The sequence below is a fragment of the Calypte anna genome, chromosome 5 (assembly GCF_003957555.1).
Source record: "Calypte anna isolate BGI_N300 chromosome 5, bCalAnn1_v1.p, whole genome shotgun sequence".
Classification (NCBI taxonomy): Eukaryota; Metazoa; Chordata; class Aves; order Apodiformes; family Trochilidae; genus Calypte; species Calypte anna.
The window spans coordinates 7,925,948-7,939,276 of record NC_044250.1 but is presented as its reverse complement, the minus strand read 5'-3'; the positions used below and the strand labels follow the sequence as shown (position 1 = coordinate 7,939,276).

Genomic DNA, 13,329 nt, shown 5'->3' with positions numbered 1-13,329 from the left:
GTGCGGGGGGCAGCGCAGGTGAGCCCGCAGGTGTGGGTGCGCTGCGGGGTGCGGGAGAGGCTGCGGGAGCAGCGACTCTGCTGCTCCACCTGCTGCATCCCGCAGGGGCTCCTTGCACAGCTCAGGGAAACAAGCTCGGCAACAATCCCCTTCATTCAGAGGCTGCAGCTTTCACGCAGGGAGGCGGGGGTCGTTTCCTCCAGCAGTGTTTTATCGTCAGTTTTTTATCTTTTTTCCTTTTAATGAATCAGTCTCTAGGTGAAAATAATGCATTTGTTTTAAACCTGCTATTTAGTGTTGAGCAAACTGCTCTTTTGTCTCTTACAACTTGTTCATATTTTGCTAAGAATCCACTATTCTACACAAGCATTTTAATAAACTGTTTGTTGTTGTATCCAGGTAACAAGCATGGTAAGTATTTTAACTAAACCAAGTATTATGTACCTTAGCTGTGCTTGGCAGAATTTTTGGCTAGCTTTTCCTGTACTTTCAGGCTGTGCTGTTTCTAAAGGAGCTATTCAAAGGAAGAAACTGCTCACCTATAGTAGTACTATAGACAAGCTTTAGAGAGAGCATATGTGCAAAGTCATATATCATATATAAAAGCATGCATCTCTTGCCAGCATGCTTGCTACTTTGCTTGTAAAATAAAACCAGAAAAAAACCCCCCTGCTTAATACTGCTTGTGTTCCTTCATTCTAAGTCACATACCTAAATATTAGCACTTATTAATACAGTACTTCTGGATGAAGAACCCAACTTTACCAGATAGTAACAATATGTTGTTTACTGATCTTACTTGAGCTAAGATATCCACTTAGTTAATTGTTGCAATAATTTCCTTTTCTATTCTGTGATCATATGTGATTGGCAGTGACTGGGACTCCAAGCGCTGCTCTAATTCAAGTAATCGATAACAACTCATCTTTTCTTAAGCTTGTTCCTGTATGCTTGAAAACAGCAGAAATTTTATGGCTGATTGTTTTGTTTGGGAGCACTGCAAATCAGCAAAATACCACAATTGGAAATTTAAAATGTTACTTACGTTTTTATCATCTAACTTTTAAAATATATGTCTTAAAACAGAATCCAAAATGTTTCTAAAGCTGTAAGCATGAAGAAAAATCTGTCATTTCCGAGTCAGTCACAGTTCTGTGTTCTCATTTTACACTGTAATATGAAAGGCAAACTTCTCTTAGACCTAAATGATAGAGCTCAAATCTCAGTGCTCCCTGTCCTGCAGGCAGAGCCATAGAAGTAGACCATGTTTAGTCCAGCCTGATTTTAAATCAGGAGAATTTGCCCATTTAAACGAATGGGCAGCAGTTTGCTCTCCAGAGCCTCCTGCACATTGGCAGAGCAGACTGTGAGGATTCAGGTCTACCATGCGTGTCTGAGAGGAGGTTTTGCCTTGAGGTAGTTTGAGTGTTAGCCTCCGTGCTATATTTTTTTTTTCCTGCATGGTTTGCTATTTTTGCATTTTCTGTGTGGCTTTTTAAGTTTTTAGTTATATGCTTGTAGCTGCAGCTATTTAACATCATTTGTTGTGCCAAATGTTTTAAGACTCCGTGTAATTGTCATATTAAAGGATCAGACAGCAAAGGACAAAGCACTCCAGCACATGGCAGCAATGTCATCAGCTCAGATAGTCTCAGCTACTGCTATTCACAACAAGCTGGGCCTGCCAGGAATTCCCCGTCCTACATTTCCTGGGGCACCTGGGGTAAGTTGTTAGCTGAGTCCCAAAAAATCCCTGTATTCTCTAATAATATTCAGTAGAAAACTAAGGCTGAATGAATGGATTAATGCTTTCACTTGTGTTTGTAAAAGGAATCATGCTTGTTCAGAAATATCCAAAATCTTTCAACAAAGAAAACAATTGTGGGTCTGTTTATTTGTTTTTCCTCTTTCAGTTTTGGCCGGGCATGATTCAAACGGGACAGCCTGGATCCTCACAAGAGTAAGTTTGAAAATTAATATATGCTTTTATATGCAGTGTGGGGCTGACTTGGCTGCCATAGGATACAATGAGGCAAGAACTTAAATTTTTTCTAAAAAGGGGGAAAAGATAGTTGTTGAGTAAGGAGGAAGAGCCTATACAGTGATGGTAACTCAGATTCAGAATTTGTAAAGGGTATCAGACCTCAAAGCTGGAGCTGAATACCTAATGGACACATAGCTTTTTCACACATTACCTGGTGAGATGCAATGGTAGTGCCAGGGAAGCAGCTGGTAAGGTTTTGCCTCTAAGTTTCCAGCACAAATATTCCTATCCTCTGTTAAATATATGAGCAATACTGGAGGGAAGGGGGACATATTTTCCTGCAGAGCCAGAGATGACTGCATGAGACTCATTAGTGGTCAGGGAGGTTAATGCCCGTTAGCACCAGAGTAGCAACAGCACCATATAGAGAAGGAAGCCTTTCCTCTCAGTCACGTGTTACGTTTTCAGCCCTTTGGTGATCTCTGGAGCAGTGTTTCCCAGCTTTATTTTTCAACTTCTCCTGGCCTTATTCCCTTGAGGTCCATGTGAGTCTTCGTGCCCCTGTCGTTCTCTGTCCTCTGAATTTATTGGGAGCCAAAGCAATCACCATCCACATCTGCTGTGACACTTGCAATGGGTGGGTCAGGTTTCCTGCTGGGTGACTGAGCACAGATGAGCTCCTCGTTTTTTAAGATGTTGAGTGTAATTCACATCCTCCTTTCTCTTTCTATTACCTCTTTACTGTCTGTCTGTTAACTGTGCTATGCAAGGAAGATACACGTTTGTGGGAAAAGGTCATTAATCATCTGGTTCCTTATACTATGTGTCTAATGGAATTCACAGTGGATGGCATGGTGTATGATTTTTGTGTTACTCTTTCTTCCAGTGTAAAGCCATTCGTTCAGCAAGCCTATCCTATACAGCCATCAGTCACAGCTCCCATTTCAGGTAATTCTTCCATTTACAGTCTCCTTTAAAAAGACCTGGGTTGTGTACTGAATATGATATATTAATGCCTGGAGTGGATCTAATGTTTCTCTGTATCCAAACCAAGCACCTGTCCCAGAGTCCTATTAGCCAGTTATGTATGAAGGAAAATAATTTGGTTTGGGATTTTGTTGTTGTTGGGGTTTTTTTTGTATTCTTTTTATAGTTCAGGTAGGAAGCACTTATACATGCAAGGAGTTGTGATGTGTGATCTCCAGTCTGCATTCCATATTGTAGGAAAATGCTTTGTGATAGGATGTATATTTCTTTTTTAATAGGTTAAGTCTCACCTCCATCTGTAATGAGAGTATGCCTTAATTTATTTTAAACTGAAGCTTAAAAATGAATGAAACACGTATAATTTTAGCCATAAAACATCTCTATATCTGGTTGTTAAGAACCCTTTCCCTGCTGAACGTCCTGCTTTGCCTAGTACCACTTTGATAACTACCTAATGTTTAATCTGACTTCCAGTGTTCAAAATGATTAACACCTTCCATGGCTACTTCCTAACCCCATTTTCCCAAGTTGGTTGCATGGCTAATTTCAGGAAAGTTCATTATTTCTTTGCAGATGATACCTAACATTGTCTCCCTTGCCAAAAGACACCACGCTTCTGACTCTTTGAACTGAAATTTTCTGACTTTTACCCAGGGTTTTTTTGTTTTTTTAACTTGCTGGTATTTAAGGCTATTTATCTGCACCCTAGTTTATTTCCTTTTTCATGATATTCATAATTTAAAACACTATTTTCTAAGGCAGACATTTTTAATTATCTTCTTTTATTCTTCCTTGTTTTCTCTCACAATAGGTTTATATGTATTTCTAAATCAGTCAAAACCATGCCTGAGGTTTTCCTTCATTAGAGTTCCTGCTTATGCCTAACTGGTCATGGTTGTAATTCTCTTGTTTCCTACAAGCCACACACCTTCACTGCCTAAATATTAGGGTTGGAGTCAGGTACCATACTCCCATTATGGGATGTGGACACACACTGCCTGTGACCTCTCCCTGGTTCTCAACACAGTTCAGGATTATCTTTGTTTTCCAACCTTTGGTGCCTCCCCCCTTGCCTTCCCTGTGCCTGTGTCTCTCCCAGGATCAGCTTTGCCTTCAAACTGCTTACTTTCCCTTCTTTTACTGTTTTACTTCCTTCTCATCTAATTTTCCATAATGAGGAGCAAGAGATAGCATTTATTCTTTCTCTTGAGGTGAATTAGAGATGGTGGTTAACACCCCTTCTCCCTCCAGACCATGTACTCTCTTTATTATCAATTTAAAACCTTCTTTTTCTTTGTAGAGTATGATTCAGCTCTCTACAGTAATTATTTATTATTATCTGTAATACTATGCTGCCTAAAAGCTCCAAAAGAAGTCAAAGACCCAATGTGCAAGTACAGAGTAAGGGACAGTCCCTGCCTTGAAAACCTTACACTTTGAATAGGAGAGGGGAATTGAGAGTGGCAGAAGAAATAGGCAAAAAGAGAGGTGATTTACTTGCAACGTATGGCACATTAGAGACAGAAATGGAGGCCAGTGCTCTTGACTCCCAAGGCAGTAACACCTCCTGTGATTCTTTTTGCCAGTTTCTGAGGAAGGTTCAGCTGTAAGTCTACATGAAGACTTTATAAATCTCTGAAATCTAGTATATAATTTAAACAAAAAATCTACAGTGAGTTACAGCATGAAGGAAACAAAGAAACAGATCTTTTATATAGACCATTATTATCATTCTGGGTTGAGACCTCTTTGTCTACATATTTTTTCCAATTGTAACTAATTCTGAATTCATTATTTGCTAAAATTAATATAAGCATACATGCATCTTTCCTGATTATATTTAATACAGAAAATATAACCTGATTAATTACCAACTTTTTCATGGGAGTGTTTCCTTTATTTTAGGATTTGAACCTACATCAGCTCCAGCTCCCTCAGTCCCTGCATGGCAGGGCCGATCAATTGGTACGACCAAGCTCAGGCTGGTGGAGTTTTCAGCTTTCCTTGAGCAGCAGAGGGACCCCGAATCTGTAAGTGTCGCCCTCATACCCGCTAATCTTTCCAGGATTAAGCCTGAGGGAATACACCTGGTGTTTCTGCTTTCACTACTGCTCAGTGCAATATTCCTTTCACTCAAGTACTGTATTTGCCTTTCTTGCTCTCTTTTTCTCTGTTTCCAGAAGTGAGAGGCCTCTCTGAAAGCAGGTGTGGTTCACTGTGGTGCCTGTCTCACTGCTGACCTACTTTAAAAGCTGTACCAAATAGCATTGTGTTTTTGGCAATGATTCTGTACTTAAACTTGTAGTTAAAACCTAATCCATTCCCTAACAGGAACAGAATTTGAGACTGGCATAGAAAGTAGGAATATTATTTTAAATACTGGACATTTGGGACAGCCTCCGAGTATCAGGGATTGTCTCACTTTTTTTTTTCTTTTTTTTTTTAAGTTGAGGCTGCCTATCTAAATATCCAACCATTCAGTCTTCCTTGATCTTTGTGTCTTAGGGTCTAATCCAAGGTTTGGGGTTTTTTATTTTTGTATTTTTAGGAATGTTTTGGTTTTGTTTCAGTTTCCAGTTTGCATACTATACCTGCAAGGGTAGTTTGTGAAGTTGGCTGCAATTAGCTCCAGTTAGCCTTGAGCCTTGATATTAATCATCATATATTTACCATGAGCATTTGTTATTAACCTAGCACTGTTTCTACTGCATGACAAATACATCAAAGAGCTTCTTTCAGCACAAACCTGGGAATTTTTACTGATAGAGTTTCTGAAAAGCAAATACTGTTACGAATGGGTGATAAAAGCAGGCCTTCCTTGGTCAGATTCCTGGTAGAACACAGTAGCTTGGAGAGAAGCAAAGCTATCACTTGCTCTTTATGGTTCAGCACTGGAGTCTGTAGCATTTGTGGGCTCTGGCCAGGGGTGTTATCCAGGGAGTGTTTACCCTGCATAATGGAGACTGGAAACATAGCCTAGAAACCTTACAACAGAGGAATGCTTCTGGCAGAGAAACATCCCCAATGAAAATACACCATATCTCAGCTATTCATATACTAAATATATGGCAGTGTATTGGTTTGCTGAATGTCATGTTTTGCCAGGTTGAATGAACTCTGAAGGAGGAAATGTTTGGTAGCAGGTATGGTTATCCCAGCACTTACCTGGCTGTTAACATGCTGAATGGTTTCCCTGGGATCCCTCTGCCTTCCTGTAGCCCTGATTCCCACACTCCTGGCTCTGGTGGGCTGGAGCTTCATTTTAGTGTTCTCCAGGTTAATCCACAGCTGTAATGCCTTTTCCATCCTCAGCCCCTGGTACATGCAGATGATGGTTTGTATGTCTGACGCAGAAACAACAACATCCAGGTTTTCTTGTCAGGGAAAGTTATCAATATGCAGCTTTCGGAGTCCTTGGCTTGTTGACCCCATGTAATGTCCTGCTGATTTACAGGCTCTGCAATATCCAGATTGCTTCACACCAGGATGTTATGTGTGTGCCTCGAAGTTATCAAGAAAACAGGATGTGGCTATGTAATGCTCAGCAATACTGTGCTCTATGAGCAAGAGTGTTCATTTCACATTTCAGTGTATTTTGATTTACTGTTTTGCCAGTATACCAACTAATAATCCTTTTTCCACAGTTTATACAACTCAAAACTATTTGCAAAACCCATGGACTTACGTGGTAGAGCCTCTGTGTATCTGTGGCTTTTATGTGAAAGTTCAGCAACTAAGTAACTTTTGTGTTACTTCCCTCTAAGAAAAGAATCCCTCAAACCTCCCATGCTCTTAGCAGGTAAGATTGCCCACCACACGGCTGGCGTCTGCAACCTGAAACTAGCCAAGTGACATGAATAAATCTGCAGTTTGACTGACAGACCAGGAGTGAAGAGATGCTGCTGCTTTGGCAGTGAAGGAGCCGCAGGCCCTGCTGAGCCGTGGTGCGTGGCTCAGAGCCGCCTGTGCTCACGCACGGTGTGTGGGCCCGCGGCTTGGGGACGTGTTGGGGCTCTCGTTTTTCAGGCAGGTGCAGGCTCTGGGGAATGCAACACATCCACTGCATTGCAGAGGAAGAGTGGGGGCCTGGACAGAAACATGGTTACCCAGGATGGCCTCCTAAATACTGTAAAGGTTTTTTTGGAGTAAACTAATATTAACTGGAATTCCTGAGGGTGCAGCAAGACCCAACAGAGTTTGTCCCATCTTGTGAGCATACTGCTGAGAAACCTACCTTGTAAATGCAGAGCATCTGTGCAGGGGGTTTAGTAGAGAAGCAAGAGTGTGGAACTGCCCAGACTTATTTTTTAACAAACCAGTTACTTATGTGCTACAGCATTGCAAAAGGAAGGAAAGTTATGCAGTAGTCCCAATTCAGATCACTTTTGACACCTGCACTGCAGGAACAGGGAGGCAGCACTGTGTGAGGGCTGTGTGGAGACAGCCTGGACCGGCTGGGTAGGCACTATGGGGAGCCAAAGGATGAGACCCTGTGGGCAGCATGTCACTGCCACTGCCCAGGAAAGGGGAGTGAGGAAAAGGGGAAGTGTTATTTAGATCATATCAGGCAAATTTAGTTATTTGGATCTTAAATAAGGCCATAGAAAAAAAACATCCCGAGGCAGGCTGACCAGTTCCTGGGCAAATACAGAGGCCACTTGCTGGGGACACTCTGGGCAGAGGTGCCGGTGCACACCTGGCTGCAGGGATGGTTCTGGGGGGCCCTACCTCCTGCCAGCTCTCCCCATTTCCAACCCACAGACTTTCTCAACAAGCACCAAAAGTCCTCTTTGGAGATGAGAGACAATCCCAGCCTCATTTAGTGCTATGGAAGAAATTATGAATTCTTCCTGTGGTTTTGTACATCTTCGTTCATGTTGGTGCAACATTTTATTGCAGATACAATTTGTGCAGCATAGAAAGGATGGGGGTTTATTACTTTTTAAATAACAAAATCAGCAAGCCAGACAAGATGTATGTTTTGCACGAAATGCATATGGAATCAGGTAGGCGTGTGCTGGTTTTGCAGCATCTCCTGTACATCTTTGTGCCTTTGCTGACCTCAAAAATTAATATATGCATGCACTGCTAGGTGAGAGTCATGTAAGAGTTCTCAAGCATCTTCCACAAAAAGACAGGTAAATGTTCATTACACTTCTGACTTTTTACAGAAAATTACATCAAGTATTATTTTGACCAAATGGGTTTCAGACACTTTAATTAAAAAATCAGATAACTCTTCCTCCCTCCCAACCCAAAACCAGGACTGAAAGCCTCACAGTAGTGGGGGAAAGTAGACCAAATCCATCTTAAATGTAACCTGGAAGTTTACTGAAAAAGGCTTATTTGACATAGCACCTGGGGCCAGGACTCAGTGATCCTGGGATGCCCCTTGCAGTCTATATTCCTGTACAGCAATTAGAAATTTAGGTCTCTCTGTCTCCCAGCAACTTCGATGGGGCTGTGCATGGACACAAAGGTTCTCCTACAGGGAATTCATTGTAGGAGTGGGGACTTAAACATTTCTGGGGTTCTTCCAATGGCAATTGATGTTCAAAAGTACAAAAGCCCCTCAATGTCAGGCAGTTATGTTAATTTAGAGTGGGCATTCTGGCAGGTCAGAAATGTGCTCCATAGGGTCCTGTCGCTTGTGGAGGGCTGTTGACTTTTTTTCCATTGCCTAGCCACAAAATTGTTCCATTTACAAAAGAAAAAAATGATAGAAAGGAAACAATAACAACCCTGACTGTAACTCTGCATGGCAGAAGATGGTCTGAGAGACGTAAGATGGCACAGTTGCAAAATCTTGGAATACTGACTGCAGTTAAGGATGGGTAAAATTACTCTTCCTTTTACATGAAATTCAATTCCGCTTACAAATGTCAAGCTGTATTTTCCTTTTGTGGCATGTTGTGCTCAAGCACAATTTCTAAATGGTACATAGCAGCTGTCCTCATAGGTCCAGGCATCAGTGTGTTACTTACCTTTAATACTGGCTACTCATTATAACTATATTCTCAACAGATTAACATGTTTATCTACCCATCTGTTGCTTTCAAGATAGGTTTTCCTTAGAGGGGGCTTTCCATTTTTACTGTAGTGGTTCTGTGGAATTTCAGGACAAATGTTTAAACCAAGTAGCCCTATGGTACCTAACAAACAAAAACTGAGTACACAAACAGTTTAGAAGGGATCTACGCAATTGACTGTTACAGAAGAAGCTGTAAAATTTGAAGACTGTAAAACTAAAATAATAATCCCAGTTTTTTTTTTTTTCAAGCTTGCTTTCCAATTAGGAAAAAGATTCTGTCACCACCCAACAAAAAGAAATCTCTTTCTTCTCTTCCTCTTTGAGGTTTCTCACTGTTGCTACCACATAAATTTTGACTGTGAGCACTTCAGACAGCTTTACATCTAAAATATCTACATAGGGCTATAAAGAACATGACTGATGGGCATTTTCAAGTATAAATCCACATATCCAAACTATCAGATTGTGCTAAGTCTAAATTTCAAAATGTATTTTAAACAGTGGTCAAGAAATAAAATATTCTTTATGTTTTAATTCAGGTTTTATAGTTGCTGTAAAAGGGCTTTGTGAGCCCAGGGAGAATTGAGCCTGAGAACCAGAAAGTGAAAGCAATTGCTCTAGGGCCATAAAAACAGCCTGCCATCGTTAGCCAAATGCAGTAAAATTCAGCAAAGTTAATCAAACCACCTAAGTGATGAAAAATAAAAGAGATCTTTTTGAAAGAAACCCTCCATCTTTGAACAATATCCATTGTTAGGATCATTGTTTATCCTTTCCATATTCCCTGTAAACAGTATAAAAAGCTGCTCAGCTTTTCAATTGTAAGGAATTGCCCTTGGTTTAGTGTCTTTGTTATGTGAAAGAACAGGGAAGCAAACCCACATTTGGATGAACATATTGGAGTGGCAAACTCAGGATTTGAGGTCATTTTAGTCTAACTTCCGACAAAGTTTAAGTAAATGAGAGAGTCATTTATTTTGCAGCATCAGACAGCTGTGTGCTGGCCCTGAGAAGTGAATGCTAAACTCTGTAAAATGTTCATATTCAGGGGTCTGCAATTAGAAGTGCCAAGAAATCACTTTAAGTGTGTCCAATATTGACACAGGCTCCAATTTTGAAGCCGTGGTGTCACAGCAGACCTCTTGGCTGGTGGTGTTCCTGGGGGACCACACGGAGATGTGGTGGGCAGCCTGGGCCAGCTCCCCCAGCCCGGTTCAGGACATGGGAGGGGAAATGCATGGAGTGCACGATTTGTTTCCTTGAAGCTGGCCCATGATAAGTGATGGGTGAAGGATGGGTGGAAGGACCACCAGGGCCTGACTGTGCTTGCATGCTGCTGCCTTCACTCACATTCTCTCTCTTTTCTTAAAACCCACTGGAAATTTCCCAGGAAAATTAAAAAGTGCTGCTTTTGCATAACTGCAGAGGGTCGTTGATGCCAGCAGCAATGGTCACCCCCTCTGCTGAGCTCTGTACCACGTCCCAGTGGCCACCCCTTTGCTGGGCCTTGTGCCCTCACACAGAGCCCTGAAGATGGCCAGGGTAGGGACGGCTGCCTGAGGTGACACTGGGCACCGGGTCGGACCAGGGGAACGTGAAATCAGGGAGGAGGGAAGGAGCAAGTGAGCGAGGTTGTGGGGTAGCTGGAGCAGAGCCCGGGCACACAGCCCATGTGATGAGCCCAGGAGAGCTGTAAAAACCAGGGGGGGTATCACAGTGGGGGGCCCTCTGCCTCCCACAGCCGTGCACAGCACTGTGCTGGTCTTGCAGGGAGGAGGAGTAGGGGGATGTGTGGGTTGGGCTGGCGCTGGCAGTGTGTTGGGCTGTGGCTGTGCATCCCCCAACACTGCCTGCTCTGCCTTTGTGCTGAACCCCAAGCATCTGCTCTCACCCCGAGCAGCTCTGTGCTTGGCTGTGCCTCTGCCCTGCTTTTCCCCATCTTGTTCCAGTGCAACTTTCCCCACCCCTACACCCACCTCAGTGTTGCTTAGCTGGGCTGCAAAGTCAGGCACTCAAAAGTTGGGAAATTTCCTTGTGTGTCTGCTCTACAATGCAGCAGTTAATTACATGCTCACATAGTTATTTGTTCCTGCTTCATTCAGTGTAGATGTAGATGGCCCTTCTTTGATAAGCAACTATTCAGTAGTTTGTTTTCTTCTGTTGTTGAAATGTGTGGCCCTGTGCCCTGCTCCATGTGCACTGTCTAACCAAACAGAATTAATTGCCCCCATTTGCATTTCACAGATGTGTTAGTGCAGTCGTTTTTTAGATGGAGCATTATTACTCACATTTGACAAACCAAGAAGTTCAGGTGCAAAAGAATGAATGGACCACTGATTTTGAGGGTCCACTTTGACATGTCATGGGGCTGATTTTGCAGAATACTTAGTGTTGTTGAGAGCTTCCTATATTCAGGCATAATTTTCCCATCTGAGCACTCAGCACTTCTGGAATTGGGTCCGCAGGATCTCAAATCAGACAGGCAGGAAAGCTGTTGAAAACGTTGTGTGAGCACCCTGCCCAACCAGCAAATCCCAGTTTCACACTGGGGCTCATATGACAATGGCTGTGATGTGCTGAGCAACATTAATGTGTCAGGGCTGTGAACTGCCCTGCCTCTTCTCCAGCTTTCTGGCTCAACACTTGCCTCCCAATTTCTGCAACCATAAAGTAGCCAAAGATGTAATTTTATTTCACATTGCTGAATCAGTCTCTGAGCAGATCCAGGCAGGAGTCTGAGTGGCTGGAGATCCTTGAAAAATTGGGTTGACTATACAGTTGTATTGCAGCATACAAGCACAGAAATTTCTATTAACATTTCACATGAAAGTGTTAAAAAACTTAATAACAGGAGTTGTTACAAGCTTCAGTTACAGCACTAAAATGCTATAAATATAACTCTCAATCTGCTTCAGTGGAGGACAACAGCAACAGGAATGAAATATTCCGTTACTAGTGTTTTGGTAGAAATAAGAATTGTTGGCAGACAAAGTGATTTTCTTACATCAGCAGGAAATTAAAGAGCGTCAGATTTACAAGATACAGCGAGACAGCAGAGCTGAGGCTGGAAAGCCTGGCTGGAAAGCCAGGTTAGAGCCACACACAGACTGCTGATATCCTGGTGCTTGTTTTTCAATCAGTGCACCTCACCTGGCTCCTTTTGACTCCAAAAGCACAGTTCCTGCACAAGCAGCAGTACATTTTCAAAACACAGGTTGGACTGGTCTCTGGAGGTGCAGAGCAAATCACTACACAGTGACAGGCATTTCAGCAGTGCTGTTTTCTCTCATTTCAGTGAAAACTCAGGCTGTCCCACCTGCCTCCCACTCACCTGTCCCTCTGGGCTGTGGTTGTAACCATTGTAACCTTCAGTACAGAATGTATTTGGTCCAAAGAGAGCCAAAAGGCTGTCCCCTCTGTGTCAGTGAGAGAGAAGACCTGCAGCAATGCCTTTTTACTGTATTTCTCCTCTGGGTGGTAGAGTTTCTTTGGGCATACAAGACTAGGATCCATTCAAGTTGCCAGCCTCTCCCCATGGTGTTTTCTCACAGGGATTTGTTGCTACAAGTAGTAATATAGACAGCCTCACCCTTGCGGTTTTTAGGCTTGAAACTTGCAGGAACCTACAGATCTGCAGCAGCACAGCTAGCAAGGTGCTGTTATTAGGCTCTGCAGGGCAGAGAAGACAGCGGGGTGCTGCCACCTCCCTCTCCTGCTCATCTGTCCCATGTGTGTGCAAGGTCAGACAAGCCACCAGCTTGCTGTCTGGCTGCAAGTCCAGGGTGTTTGCAGAGGAGCTTACACCACTGGCACTGGTGTGGGGATGATTCCAGGGTGTGTGTTTGATTCAGGCGGTGTTAAATCATGGTTTGCCTTAGGTGCAGCAGGAGGGTACAGCACCCTTGCAGTCAGGTTGCTGTGCCCATGAGCAGGGTCATCCTCACAGAAGCAGCTCCCGAGGGCTCTCTCTTGAGCTATCTGCTTTCCACCTTGCACCACATCTGTGTCACGCAGCTTTGCGTCATTTGCCTCCCATGTGCTGCTCCATATGGGCTGTGCAGCCCCTACAGACTGGAGCACTGAGGGAGCTGGTACCCCAGGAGCTCTCAAAGCCCAGCTTGCCAGAGCCAGGAGCACAAGAATTGGCTTCGCTGCCATCTGCATCTTGGCCACCACTGTTAATGAAAAAAAATTGGTCCTATATAGGTTTGCTAAGGCTTGGTGTTAGCTCCACAGGTGTGAGGAAGCACAGGAATGTGGCACAGAGAGCTGTGGCAGTCTGCAGGCCTGCATTTCATGAACCAGAAAGACAAAAATGCAAAATTGG

At 43.1% G+C, this 13,329-nt stretch overlaps 1 protein-coding gene across 12 annotated transcripts in view; it reads left to right on the top strand.

Annotated features, from left to right (window-relative positions):
* Positions 1-13,329, top strand: part of TEAD1 (TEA domain transcription factor 1) — a 152,076-nt gene that overhangs the window by 116,076 nt on the left and 22,671 nt on the right. For 8 of the 12 annotated variants that reach the window (XM_008504749.2, XM_030450957.1, XM_030450963.1 and 5 more), the window contains 5 exons: positions 400-411; positions 1,589-1,723; positions 1,914-1,960; positions 2,871-2,932; positions 4,877-5,001. In XM_008504749.2, the coding sequence (XP_008502971.1) occupies positions 400-411; positions 1,589-1,723; positions 1,914-1,960; positions 2,871-2,932; positions 4,877-5,001 (381 nt within the window). The remainder of the gene's footprint in view (positions 1-399; positions 412-1,588; positions 1,724-1,913; positions 1,961-2,870; positions 2,933-4,876; positions 5,002-13,329) is intronic. The other 4 variants (XM_030450961.1, XM_008504748.2, XM_030450960.1 and 1 more) reach the window with 1 other exon arrangement.